We start from the raw sequence: 15211 nt of genomic DNA, 5'->3' as shown, positions 1-15211 counted from the left end.
ACACGTTAAGTGTATTGGGCATTATTAGCATACCTATATTCTAAGTTGGGTCATACTATTTGTGGTGGTTGGTTGAAAGGGAAGTTCAACACCATCACCACATAGATTTCACAACTTATTGCACATGTAGTGGCAGTACATATAAGTGAAGTTGGCGATATGTTCTGTCATGGACATAGCACACCGTCTCTTGCCTTTCATGCAAAGTTAGTGATTAGCACAGTGTTCATAAACACTTGTAGGGCGAGTTGCAATCCATTTATTCCGAGTAAAATACATGCCATTGCTAAATACCAAAAGAAAATATACATGACCCATAGAAACACAGCACAACAAAGAAAAAACTTTAAAAAGTATATATCACGACAATTTCACTTTTGTCCTCTATATACGTAGCCGTTAAAGCATTAACAAGACCTAAACTCAGAGCAACATGAAAGTTAAGTGGGAAGCGAATTATTCCACACCATCTTTGCCTTCGACACAAGTTCGTCGGTCCTCGTCGAGAGTGAACCCGTCACCGCACGTACAGTAGTAGCTCCCCTCTGTGTTGACACAGCTATCGGAGCATTTGTGACCTTCACCTTGACATTCGTCAAAATCTGCATGCAGGAAAAGTAAAGGTAAAAATTAGGGAGCAACTTTTTCAGGTCGAAATAATTTCACCCCGGCCAAATCAATTTCGGACAAAACTTATCATATTCTCCGTCCGAACTTGCATTACAATCATGGTAAACGCGGCTGTAGTTGCCATAGTATCAAAGAAATCACATTTAAACATATCTTTTTCTAGGATCTATGATTCAAATCAATTTTATGAACTCAGATACCAAGAGGTACGGAGTAACGCACATCGCATTTTTCTGCAGCTGGCTGCTTTTGAAACACCAGCGTGTCAGTATGCCATATCAGAGATAAAATTTACTGGACAAAGTTACTCAGAAATGCTGCCGTTTCAGATCATCATCCCAGAAATGTAACGTGCGCATGCGGCTACAACTTACCCCGGCAGGATTTACCATTGGGCAGTAATTTAAACCCTACATTACAACTGCACACGGTATTGTTGCTCTCTGTCACGCAATTGTGGTCACAAGAGGCTTCTGCGCAGGCGTCGATATCTGTAAGATCCCAAAAGAGGAGGGGAGCACAAGACAGTGCCAAAGATGTGAATCAAGCGAATTGTTCAAAAATCCTGCTCATTAAATTATCCTCATTTTGAATATGATGAAGATAGCTCAGAAAAAAACGTTTTAGAACTATATTTAAGTGTGGGTAAGCAATAAATAATTAAACCACGGCGAATCGGGACGGTAAGTTTCTCCAAAATATTTTAAGATAATCAGTAGTCGAACCATAAACTTTTGAGATTTGTCTAACGTTAGGTTAGTGTCCACTGATTCGGTAAGTGTTTTTCTTGAAGGTTGATACTGATAACATCTCTTCCTTACTTCTTAATAACGTATTTCTTTGTCCTATCATATTTTATTTCATGTCTGTGTGACGCGCTCATCACGGTCCGTCCCTCCACAAGGGACCGTGAGCTCATTCATCGTGAATTTCTCGACTTCGTTCGTTGAACATTGTGACTAAAACAAGTGCGCTTCAAGTCTGAATTTGGTTTATTTGCAGTGATACTCCGGGAATTCGAAGCGACGAGAGTATCCAATATTAGTTCTAACTTAAAGTTTGAATGGTTTAACGAAATTTGAAGCTCTTAGAAAAGGCAAAAGGGATAAACACGATTGGAACTAATTTGGGATAATTGGATCTTCATATTTTTCAAATTTCTCAAAAGTGTCAGGTGCCCTATAGCTTATGTTGCAATATTACAAATTATTCACAAAAACAAGTGTATAACTTAAAAAGAAAAGCATATGAGCTTACATTAGCGGATCAAAACGACATTACTTCACCATCCAATTGTGTTGACAAAAGCTAGGGGTAATATTCTAACGGATAACAGATTGTGATATACATACTCGAGCATGTGTGATCGTTGCCGTCCAAGCGATAGGGTTCTTCGCAGTAACACTCGTAGCTGCCTGGAAGGTTTCTACAACCATGCTCACACCCACCGTTGTCATCGGAACACTCGTTGATATCTGAGACACAAATTTAAAAGCAAGGTCGAAATTTTACGCTCTCTTTTTGGAAAAGGTGATTTTTGTCATGATTCGAATAATGCTGAATCTATGTGCCATGCCATTATGATAATTAATTTTCACAACGGGCAATCCTTCGCCATATATGGCAGACAACTTTCAGATTGCATTTCGTGGTAGTTATCCACCATGTTACTTTTTCAAGAAGACTTGTCAACTACAAAAAATTATTCGATTTTTTTGCCCAGCTCACTGTCATGTACTTTCGCCAAGGGGCTAAACAAGATTTAGTTCTTCAATCGTAAAGGCAGTTTGAGCTGTTTATTGGCGTTAAAGGGCCAGAAGATTTAACTTTTGATGGTTTTTTCACAAGTTTGTTTTATTAAATACAGTCTCTTATTCTATTTTACCCAAACACATGTCGAGGTATCCAATATACACATGTACAAACTCATGATTGTTATTGTTAACAGGTGGATTCTGGTCCGGACTTGAATGCAAATGTAGACAGTGCATTTGACACGTAAAGACTCTGTGTTGAAAGGCTAATTAATCGGTGTTTCAACATACCTAAGGGTGTAGAACAACATAATTATTACAGTTGACATATAAAACAAATATTTTGAAAAATCATCGAAAGTTACCGCTATTGGCCCTGTAACCACGATTCGCCCGATTTATTTCAAAAGATTTCGCAGTGAATAGCAACACCGAGATGGCAGCACCCCGAAGAGTGACGTCATTCAACTTGAAAGACTATACTCTTTCCTATCACAGGCGCACCAAAGAGTTCTTTTACGCGAGTCATTTCTTTATCATACCTTCACAGGTAAATCCGTTGTCGCCAAGCTGGTACCCCGGATGACAGGAACATTGGAAACTGCCCTCAGTGTTTGTACAGGTGTGATCACATCCACCATTCCCAGTTTCACATTCGTCAATATCTTCATTATGAAAAAACGAGTGAAGGGTCAAAAACTTAATTTCCTGTATGATCCAATTGAAAATTACCTTACTGTAAGAATATATATATATATATATATATATATATATATATATATATATATATATATATATATATATATATATATATATATATGTGTGTGTGTGTGTGTGTGTGTGTGTGTGTGTATATAGGCCTATATAACGGAAAATATTGAAACTTTTTCTTTTTTGATACATCTATGGTATGGAGTTTTTTGGAGGACAGGGCAAAACAATTTTGAAATTCACCGGTGCAAGTTCTTGACCGAAATTCTAGTCTAGAATCCCATTTCCGGCGTTTTTAAGACTCCACAACTACCGGAATACCAACACACAGGAGAGATTCCATAGACTGCACAAATTCATACTCCAGATCGAGTAATCATGCAAAATATAGCTGCAGCCTTGTAATTTCATGAAGAGGAATACGTTACACACCGGAACACGTATCGCCACTGTCATCAGCACCATAGCCATCGTTGCAGAGACAAACGTAACTTCCAATAGCGTTGATGCAACGATCGCACCCATTCTTCGTGCACTCGTCAACATCTTGAGCGAAAAAGAAATATGTTAAGTTTTGTTTGACGTGTGAATAATATCTTTGTTTAATTCATTCATTCAAATAAGTACATCCATTCTTCGTGCACTCGTCAACATCTTGAGCGAAAAAGAAATATGTTAAGTTTTGTTTGACGTGTGAATAATATCTTTGTTTAATTCATTCATTCAAATAAGTACAAGAACCGCAATCTACGGTTGCAAGTTACAAGTGCTGCAGTTCTTACGAGGTATAAAGACCTCATGTTGTAAACACTTTCTGCGTAGTTTAACTCACGAAAGTAACTTCTAAAAATATCTCAGTGAGTAAATACATAGATATATCAATAAATCCGTAAATAAATAAATAAATGCTGTTACAAAACAGAACTCTTATAGGGAATTTATTCTCTTTTCGAAAGAGGAATGGATGTGAATAGGGGCTAGAAAATGGCTAATATAAAGCTAATGAGTGTCTACCACAAGGGGATATATGTCAGCTTACCTATGGCGCTGAGTAATTTACTATGAAAAGTTCATACAATAACAACAGTAATAAATAATGGTGATACCTTCTCCCTTCTGCACTTTGAAGGGTGACGAGATTGACTTAGTTCTTTGGAGCTTTGTCTCCAAAAAACGTTACAACATCATCTGTAACTATAGCAATGCGGAATACCTGTACATGTGCGGTTATCGGTGGACATTTGGTAACCGTTTACACATGAGCACTCAAAGCTGCCTGCAGTGTTCGTACAAATTTGACCGCAACTATCCTTGTCTTCGGCGCACTCATTGATATCTGGAGAGAGAGAGAGAGAGAGAGAGAGAGAGAGAGAGAGAGAGAGAGAGAGAGAGAGAGAGAGAGAGAGAGAGAGAGAGAGACAGACAGACAGACAGACAGACAGACAGACAGACAGACAGGACAGAGAGAGAGAGAGGAGAGAGGGGGTGAGCGCCAGCTCTATGATACACGTAATGGCACGTGACAGATTCATGTAAATTACCTCTGTTGAAATTAAATATGATAAAACTCATTTCAAGTGAAACCATGTGGAAACCGTGCGATTTAAACAAATGTGATCGTACAATCGAAAAACCACAAGTTATAAAGAGCCACGAAAACAGTATCATCACACAAAACTAATCTACATATATAACTACATGTAAGACATTCTTCAGCTCCGAAGCAAGTAATGACAGCAGAATCAACGATAATAGCGTTATTTCTTTTACGGTGTTTCATTTGTCTGTATTGTAGTCTATACCTGCGTTTCTCGGCCTATCAAGACATTGTGGAAGGTCACCTAGGACGGCGTGCATGATAGAAATCTTTATGGCAGGTAGCCGGTACATATGTGCAAGAGTAAGTATTTGTAAAATTTAGTGATAGTGATTATAATATCTGATGTAACTATGACAGAAATCGTTATACCGTAAGTTTGTTTTGTCTTACCTAGACATGATTTTATTTGGCAGGGATTGACTCTGTATCCATCATTACAGGCACACTCAAATGAACCGGGTTTGTTTATGCATACCTGATCGCAGCCGTCGAGGTTTCTGTAGCATTCGTCGATATCTGCACCCCCCCCCCCCCCCCCGAAAAAAACCGAAAAAATTGCATATTAAGAATATACGTCACGACACAGCACGGTTTAAACTTTCATCGAGAAAACTTTAAACCATTCCGTTTCCATGATCATACATAAAATTGGGAAAACCGTGAAAAGTGTTGTACCGGAGAAACAATTTACCCAACGTTTAATGATATTTAAATTTCAAAATGGGTTCTCAAACTTATGTGAAAGGGAGGCGGTCGTCGGAACTCTGCTCAAAGGTTGCCAGGGACCCCTCCGACCGATGTAAATACTGTATCTAGGGTACGCTGGCGATTGGTGAAAGTTGACACATGTTTGTTAACGATGACTATCGTAAAATATAAATGTTGCAGCTATGTTGAAGTGATGCATCTAGATATCATGCATTAAATACGTTGTTTGTTAACAACTCTGTAGGGATTTTCGATTTTTACAAGAACAAGACAATAAACTTGATTAACACCACGGGCTTCGAAATGAATCCCCACGCCCTGCAAACAAACGAAGTATTGCGAAAAATTGCGACTCCGAAATCTGCCCTTGGGGCGCAATCTACTCCACAAGAGGCAATGTCATACGAGTTAACATTCAATTTATTAGGTCGAAATACGATGTTTTATATGACTGAAAAACCAAAGTCGGCTGTGAATTTGGCAGGATACAAAACTACATCGCTTGTATGAGTCCTCCAGGCGTGAACTACCCAGCCAGCCAAGACCCGATGCGTGCAGTGCCCAGCGTAATGCAACAGGTATTTCAGGCCAAGTGAAATTAAATACATTGAAACGTTGATAATCCAGGACAAATCAGGTTAGGCCAAAGTAATTAAATTCTTTGTTTTGCGTCCACTCTAAATGGGAAAAGGTACGTGTCTAAGCGGCTGAAAAACACACACAAGAAAATTAACACAATGTAATTTGATTGCAGCAAATAAAAAATTGTAACAAAAATTTTAGTTCAGAAAAGCTAAGCGGTCATGTCTTAAAATTTCCTATTCAAATACATTGTGTGTGTTTTTCATGAAAATCTCAAAAACCTACGCGGGTGAGGGACGCAAAACAGAGAATTTAATTACTTTGGCCTTACTAAACTGCTGGCTTTCCCAAACAGCAACCGACACCTTAATGTCCGTCTAAGCAAACACATAATCTTGAGATACCGATGTCTCTACTTTAAGATAACGGCACTTGTAAAATAAGAGAAAATACAACACATTATCATTCGTTAAAAAACTATGTTTAGGCTGTAAGGTAGCTGAGATGTATATCATACAACAACACTTTTTATTAATCACATAATCTGAAAAGTTGAAAGACATACTATATACAGCTTTTCAGAATAGTTTGTAAGCCTAGATATTTATCATGGCTGGAATCCGTTTGTTATCTTACCGAGACAGTCAAGTTTGTTCATGCCAAGGATATAACCGCAATCGCAGGAACACTGGAAACTGCCGATGAAATTGCTGCAGTCATGTTCACACCCTCCGTTGTCAGCGGCGCACTCGTCAATATCTGTCAAGGACGAATCACAAGGGCCATGTGAGGGCGCTCATGTGAGAAAACATGCGTAAGCAATAAAACGCCTATTTATCACCAGTGGTTTATTATCCGAAAGTTCAACAATTTCTTCCAATTAAATCTTAGTTGTCTTGTGAATTTCTGATTAATTTGCCAAAATTCAAAACAGAATGAGTCACAACCCGGAGCCGGATCTTTGTTCAATAAAAATCGTTACGTGTGACATCAAGCATGTGTTTCACATATGTATTTATTAGCAATGTCGTCAATTGATTACAGGTGGTGTCGGTCGATGCTGAGCACGCGTTGTTCAAGTCAGTCTCTACTGGCCTGCGATCATAAAAATTCTGCGATTAACTAAAAACAACAGTAACAGTTTTCTTTTCTGGGCAATACGTGCACGGAAATGTTTACAGAAAAAAGGTAACTCAGTAATGATACAGAAGGCATATTTATAATAACTCTGTTTTACAAAGATGACTGGTTATGTTTGCAGTATAACTTTTAAAGACTGCTCTTCCTAGAACTATAAAAGTCAATTTCATTGTATCATGAAAAGTAGTATGAGTGGTCAAATAATCGTCTTCCTCTTCACAAGAAACAGGCTCTCAGCAGAACTTCATCTCCTCAAGACAACTACAATAGTCCCTTTCCCCTTTTTTGCCTTTTCCTTTCTTTTTAATTCTTCTTTAATTGATATAATACACTTAATGAGAACCTAGTGACAATGGCAACCCTGAAACACCGTATATACTCTGGGATCTTGATAATTGTCTCAACTTTCGTTTTGCTATTTGGTATTCGGTGCCTCTATGTTTAAACATGTTAACATGGAATTATAAATTCCTGTATCACTGTTTAAGAGGGCTTTGTAAACTTTGTGTGAAAAGTTATAGACAGTTCCCTGACTTCTCGGCAGAAAAGTCCAGGCCTTGGAGTGTTGGATCAGTGAGATAAAAAAACAGCGATCTCAGGCGACGTTGATATTATCCCTCAATGATGAATGTCTTGTCATTTTGACACTAATCTTGACGTAAAAACTCAATTTGCAGACTCAAGCACATTCTTGTTTTAAAACGAAACCATTCTTTCGTTGATTTTAATAGTTCACTGCATTCATACTAAACCGAAGTTGAAAAGCACCTTCCTGTTCGCCATGTGCCAATATTAACACCAAGCGCCGAAGGCAGTGTCAATTAGGCCAAAGAAATAAATTGTGTTTTGTTCCGATAACCCGACCAACCCTATTTTTGCCTGCCAATCCTAAACTTTTTAGAGCTATGTAAACACGGAAGTAAAAAAAGAAAGAAAAAACGTTAAATCACGTGTTCGTTACATGGCATTTGATTTTTGCTTGAACGAGGACGTCTTTTATGTTTTTATTCCTTTTATATGTGTGATAAGTTTTTCTGGAAATGTTGTGGCCAGGGTTTGATCGCCCTGAACCCCTGAAATATGCATATTTAAAAATAAAAATATTTTGGAAAAAAAATCCCTGCCGACCTACCTACCTTATTTTTGAAAACCATGTTATCGGAACAGCACAATTTTTTTTATGTGAAGCTTATACACTTTAATGTCCCCAACTATTGAAATGAACATAGTAGGTGCCACATTTCTTTCCAACATACCTCAGATACCTTCAGGTGTGTGTTTTCTTCATGATTCTACTGTATGTCAACAAATTCGTTGACAGTCTTACCTGTACACTTGTGGTTATCATCGCCAAGTTGAAAGCCAACCTTACATGAACAGTTGTAACTACCAACGGTGTTGGTACACACGTGATCGCATCCACCGTTGTCGGTCGCACATTCATCGGTATCTGTGTAAAAGTCAAAGTACACTTCCCTCAGAGATTATATCATGAAGTGTCGAGAGGAACACTTCGCCATAAGAAAAAAATCAAAAGTGCAATATACTGAATGTACTCAATGACTAAGGCTTTAATACCGTGCAAGATACGCCAGGGTATACAGTGAACTTGTAATACTTTAGACGATACAACCACAGAACAGTGACTTGTATAATTTCTGTAATGTTGATGGTCATAAAATGTCTTGTCCATAGTTTCCTTGGCATTGACTGGGAATGAGTTAAAACACCACATTGACGATTTGCTCGTCTGAGTTTCAGAATCGGTAGTTTTCGTGTCTATTTGAAACATTTCAGAACAGACAATCTCTCTCTCTCTCTCTCTCTCTCTCTCTCTCTCTCTCTCTCTCTCTCTCTCTCTCTCTCTCTCTCTCTCTCTCTCTCAAACGTCTAACCTTACCAACACAGGTGTGGTCGTCGCTTTCCAAATGAAAACCATCATTGCATTCACAGCGGTAGCTTCCTGCAGTATTTTTGCAAATATGGTTGCACCCACCGTTGTTTGTCAGGCACTCGTTTATATCTGCGGAGGTTATTCAAATGAACCATCAAGTTTTGATAAAGAAAGCACTTCTTCTCCGTGGAGTATGCATGTTCAAGTACAATGTACAACGATAGAGTTTGTCTTGTGAAGAAAATAGATTGTATACAATCTGCCATGTTACATTGGCGAACGAATATTCGTACAGGCTTGTGACTAAAATTCAGTAGTCAACAATAACATGGTACATTACATACATACAAGCACGCATGCATGCATGCACTCACGCAAGCATACACATACGTACAAAAATACATATATACAAACATACATACACACACACACATACATACATAAATACACATACATAGATACATACATACATACATACATACATACATACATACATACAAGTTATATTGACAAATTCAGCACCTGGCGCTAATATTTATCACTTAGCACTAGGCCATCATTCACCCTCAATTAGCTCTTCAACTTCACGCAGATCGTTACCGTTTAAGGTATCACTTACCCTAAGACAAGCACTTATTATGAGACCAATATTTACCATGTAACATTGCTTTCTACGGTATCTAAGTCGAACAGTATACCTCAACATAAATTTACCAAAGCCAATTGATCTCAACTTAAATCAACGACAAATCAATACCGTCCGAAACATGAGATCAGGCACAGTCAAATGTCGCATGTTTGCCTGTTCTTTACTTCGACTTCAATGCCAGTCCAGTTAAACTCACCCTTGCAGCTTTTGCCATCACTGCCCAGAGAATAGCCTGTGCGACAAGAACACGAGTAACTGCCGTGTGTGTTTGTACATATCTGAGCACAGTTCCCATTATTACGGCTACACTCATTGTCATCTGCAACACACAACAAAATGCAATCAACAAAGGACAATTATTTATATATATATATATATATATATATATATATATATATAATATATATATATATATATATATATATATATATATATATATATATATATATATATAAGAAACTTGGGTTGAAACACACTACCACACCTGGTTGTTAGGTGTGGTAGTGTGTTTCAACCCAAGTTTCTTCTATCTTCACCCCATTCCACGCTCAACTGGGGATCACCTGAATTCCTACAGTTTCTTATATATATATATATATATATATATATATATATATATATATATATATATATATATATATATATATATATATATATATATATAATATATATATATATATATATATATATAATATATATATATATATATGTATACATATATATATATATATATATATATAATATATATATATATATATATATATATATATATATATATATATATATATATATGCATACGCACAATAAAAACATATATTCATATACTCAGATGCAGTGCACACTAGCGCATACAAGCAGATTATTTCAAACTCGGATTACTGTCTCGCGGTGATATTTTGTCTATCATACGCCAATACGCCTTTTGTTGTGCGAGCGTTTCAGAATGTTTTCTTCAAGATTATTGCACCGTGATATGACCGACGCTGTTCCATTTACTATCAAATCGTGACATGGATGAGGGGTGTAATTGTACAAGATTGCACCATGCAAGTCTACAGATTGAAGTCGTCTTCATTATAAGTGTTTTTTCCCTTAGAACTCTGTTGTCTACAAGACAGGTGTTAACGTTGAGGAGAGAAAATATAGTTTAAATACCAGTTCAAGGGAAAGTGAAGAAACATACCGCTCTGACAACATGTTCCTGTCCATCCAGGATTACATCTACAGGATGATGACAAAGGCTGGCCTCGGTTGTTGCAGCCTGGGTTGTTACAGGATCTGCTGTCGGTGAGACTGTAACTGCAAGATCCACCACACGATGCCGGGCTGGTCACATAACGTGTCCGGGTCTGTCTACCGCTGGTACCGCATGACACTGAACAAGATCCCCACGAACTCCACGCGCAGACACGGCAATTCACCGGCGAACACCTGCGTCGTCGACGTCGTCGCCAGCCTTCGACTGAACTCAGCTCGAACAATACCAGAAATAGCAAAATGCAAACCAAGAAGCACGAACTCTTCTTCATGGTTTAATGAAGGTTTCTCCTTTCTATCAGAAGAAAATAGTTTTTCGAAAGCTGGTTGACCTTCAAATTACCGACTTTTTGTACTACTCTCACAGACAAACAAAAGATTGAGTGATAAATTAACGCCCATCTCTATCTGCCTCCTTCAATCCCGCGTTTTGTCTCTACATCTGCCCCTTTATCTGCCCCCGTTTGTCCTCTCTCAGTGTCCCCCCCTCTCTCTCTCTCTCTCTCTCTCTCTCTCTCTCTCTCTCTCTCTCTCTCTCTCTCTCTCTCTCTCTCTCCTTGTAATAGTGATGGCCATTTAACGCGACAAAAAGTGACCAACCGTCAATTTGGTTTTTCTGAATATTTGGCCTCACTTTGCTTAAACACCATTGGAACCAGTTCAGGAGAATATGATTTTTAACTATTGTTCAAATTTATCAAAAGTGTTAGGTGCCCTATAGCTGAAAGATGCAATATTACAAAATACCCATTAAAAACAAGACAATTGCAAAAACAGAAACTACAATATCCTATTCTCCCAAATTAGTTCCAATAGTGTTCTTAACACTTCCACATTCCCATTACAACCAGCATTTCATGATATGAGCAAAGCGGTCGTTAGTATAAACAAAGTGTGGTTCAATTCAGAACTTTTCCACATTAGCCTACCTGTAGCGATATCGACTGCGAGTCAACTTAACTTCCTCCCAATGGACGCTGTTCAACCTATTGGAGTTGTAAATGCGCACAGTGAGTCGTATTATATACCACCATCCCTCCACCCACTGGTGGAGGGACTAGTGGGTGGAGGGACTGTGTATGTATACCAAGTGAGAATAATTTCATTTACGATCTTCAACATGTTTTTTTCAACTTAAAAACTGTCAGAATGCAAGTGTTGTGTGGGTAGATTGCATCATTAACAGCAGTTTATGACCATCTAATAATCGAAATATCTCGGTAGCTGCTCATATCTTGCATGTAATCTGCTTGTAATCTGCTTGCCAACTTTAGACCCAGATGTCCGTGTCGCAAGCTCAGACCGGAACAGCGAATATGAAAGTGTAAATGGCCAATGTTGTTCGCGAAGTACTTTGACAAGAATAAAGGAATATTGAATCAGAATGAAAAGTAGTGGATGGAGAGAGAGAGAGAGAGAGAGAGAGAGAGAGAGAGAGAGAGAGAGAGAGAGAGAGAGAGAGAGATTGACATTTACGCTTTCACATGTAGGATGCTTTCTAAGGGTTTGTAGACTGTTCGTGATCTAAATGTATGCAAACTTATTCCAACTTTCCATGTATCTCTTTTGGTAATATTCAGCCCAAATTCGCGCAACTTATTTTTTCTCGGGTAGTTCATAGACCATTTAAAAACGGAAAGTCTATGGGTAGTCGAGAAAGCGAAAGTAGAATCGGCCCATCTATAAGCAATCTGGCGTCAAGATAAGCGAAGTTCTATGGGACGGTACATCATAAGAAAGTCTTCAAAATATTGCTCTTATTCTGCTGATTATGTAAGAAGTGCCTTTTCCTATTCAGTGAATCCGGACCATGGTCGTCAATTAGGGTAGTACTGCGCCTTGGCGACAAACCAAGCCGACACATCCTCAAACTTCACGTCATGACAGACAAAATGTCCTGGTCGATTACGGATCTCCTGGACCAACATCTGTGTAAAAACACATTTACAGCTCTGTGACTTTGAGTGCATGTGTTGCCGCCTCCAGAAATATGGATACTCATTTGATTACCTCAATTGAGCTGCGCACATGTCGAATATGTAGTTGGTTGTGAAGCAAAGACGAAAAGGATGCCAAAAGAGTGAAAATAATTAGTCATTTACACAAGGCAGGAGCGACAGTTATGATGAATGATACACAGATAGCAGTGGTACCAATGTGTATGTGTGAAAGGATGAAGAGCTATGGGTTAGAATGATTACAGTGGCTGAGAAAGTTATTCTTTAATTTTAGGACTTCACATGTACATTAAATTGGTCCAACGTAGACCATAAAGTGTTCTATCGACGAAAGCCACACGTAAGACAAAAGTCATGGGCGAACCAATTTATATCGATTGAGCACTTGCAGGTTATAGACAGTTTAGCTGGTAAACGCGCGCTTGCGGGAAACTGTTTGCGCCTTAAAGCGCCCTCAGTTAAGAGGAGAAGAAAAAACGATTCACGTTTGTAACTATTGCATAGATCCAGGGGGAACTCTCGGGTGATTATCTGGCCAGTTGTGATTATCTGGCCAGATAATCACAAGGTTCTCACTATTAGTCTAGCTACTTGTCTATGTTTCAATAGAGACGATGAACTGAATTAATTGTTCATGTCTCTTTGAACGAAACGTTTTGTTTAGGCAAAACAAAGATTGTTTCTGGTCACCGCGTGAGTCATTTCAGAACCTGCGCGTCAAGGCTTTTTTTGGGGGGGGGGGGGTTACATACTCATCAGTACAGTTATCCTTGATATCCATGGCCAAAAATGCTAAAAAGACAACGGAAATATTATGCAGCAAGTGATAAACGACAATAACTGTTGCATCAATAGCGCCGAACCAGCATTGTTAGGTATAAAACAAAAAAGGGGAAAAAAAGAAAAAAAAGAAAATCTCGTCACCGCATCACTTTTGCTGAATGTCAAGGACCAGAAAGAATTTTTTTGGCCTTATCCACGGGGGCTTGGGGTGTTTAGTGTAGAACATTAGGTCAAATAATACCCCATCGAACAGCAGTGTGCATTCAGTTAACGTGTGAAAATACCACCATATTTTTTAAAATTTGTAATGTTTAAACATTTTTTCACACGTGTAATTACAGTGTTTTCTCTGCATGTTCACTTCAGGGGTAATTTCTGCCCAATTCATCAAAATAAGTGGGCAAACTCGATATTTTAGGGGGGGGTATTTTTTAATGCTTACTAATGACATTAAACAACATATCCTATCAAAACATGAACATAAAATGGCACTAGTATCCATGGATACTGAACCACAACTATGTCATTGGCTGTTCTTTTCGAAGCGTACACTCCACGTTACGCCATCACCAAAGTTGAATGACAGGTGATATTTTGTCTTTTCCGAGGGAATATTCTGAATAGAAACAACAGCAAAATTACAGGTCACTACACTGTGGTTGGGTCACCATCATGTGGGCGTATTTCTCTGCTGTGTTTTGTGCGCGATTTTCGCGCAGTCAGTAACTTTTAAAGGGAAGAAAATGGATCGAAATGCGCCATCTTGCGCAGTCGAGAGAAAACCCTGGTAATTACATAATTCATTTCCATATCAGTCATTCTACCAACTTTCGTTTGAATTAAAATGTTATCAATATCATTATGCCAATATTACTGCCACAGAGAAAGTCCTTTCTGAATTTGGAATATTTCACCATTTTTCAGTATAATTTTCGCTTATTTGCATACTAGTCATGTGATCATCTTGGTCATCAGAAAAAATGTGAATTTGTATCAAAATAGAAAGGTTACCGCAAAACATCGAAGTCCTAGAGGCAGTTGTTTGGGTTTAGGATTTTTTTGACCGATGTTTACCTTAATTTGTCTCCATTTACATGGATGGTAGTCATGCAGATATACATACACACATACATACATACATACATAGGTACGTACATACATACACGCATACATTCATACATACAGACGATGACATTGAACTGCCAGTATCCCTACAGCTTCTTTTGCCATATTTACGCCAGAAGAACCTTTCCAAAGACACAATATTGCAAGGGAAAGTTATGGGCCTAAAATGCAGCCAGTCTGGAACCTATTTATACATGTAAACTGTTATTTTGTTGGAGACCTAAAACTGTGGCTTAGGTTCTAGGCTACCGGTACTTCCTCGCCAAGGGGCAAAGCAACACAGACTTAGGGCAAGTCTCTCTCTACCTGCCATAATCTGCACCTCCAGACCCTCCAGACGGTCCCATGATATCCCCTAAACTCTGTGGTGTAACCCAGAAATATTGGTTACGGAAAAGAAAGCCACGAAACACAAACAAT

General features: G+C 38.4%; 1 protein-coding gene across 1 annotated transcript; it reads right to left on the bottom strand.

Annotated features, from left to right (window-relative positions):
* Positions 1 to 227: 227 nt before the first annotated feature.
* Positions 228 to 12035, bottom strand: LOC139115357 (matrilin-2-like). Its single transcript, XM_070677401.1, has 13 exons — positions 11855 to 12035; positions 10852 to 11220; positions 9865 to 9987; positions 9026 to 9148; positions 8453 to 8575; positions 6622 to 6744; positions 5086 to 5211; positions 4309 to 4431; positions 3528 to 3641; positions 2927 to 3049; positions 1983 to 2105; positions 1005 to 1121; positions 228 to 602 (listed from the first exon to the last, which is right to left on the bottom strand). Exons 2-13 carry the CDS (start codon positions 11195 to 11197, stop codon positions 457 to 459), a joined length of 1710 nt encoding a protein of 569 aa, XP_070533502.1. The 5' UTR covers positions 11198 to 11220; positions 11855 to 12035; the 3' UTR covers positions 228 to 456.
* Between the last annotated feature and the right edge of the window lie 3176 nt (positions 12036 to 15211).

This window comes from Ptychodera flava, chromosome 17 (genome assembly GCF_041260155.1).
Source record: "Ptychodera flava strain L36383 chromosome 17, AS_Pfla_20210202, whole genome shotgun sequence".
Lineage (NCBI taxonomy): Eukaryota > Metazoa > Hemichordata > Enteropneusta > Ptychoderidae > Ptychodera > Ptychodera flava.
The sequence above is the reverse complement of the archived record's forward strand: the minus strand, read 5'-3'. Positions and strand labels throughout refer to the sequence as shown.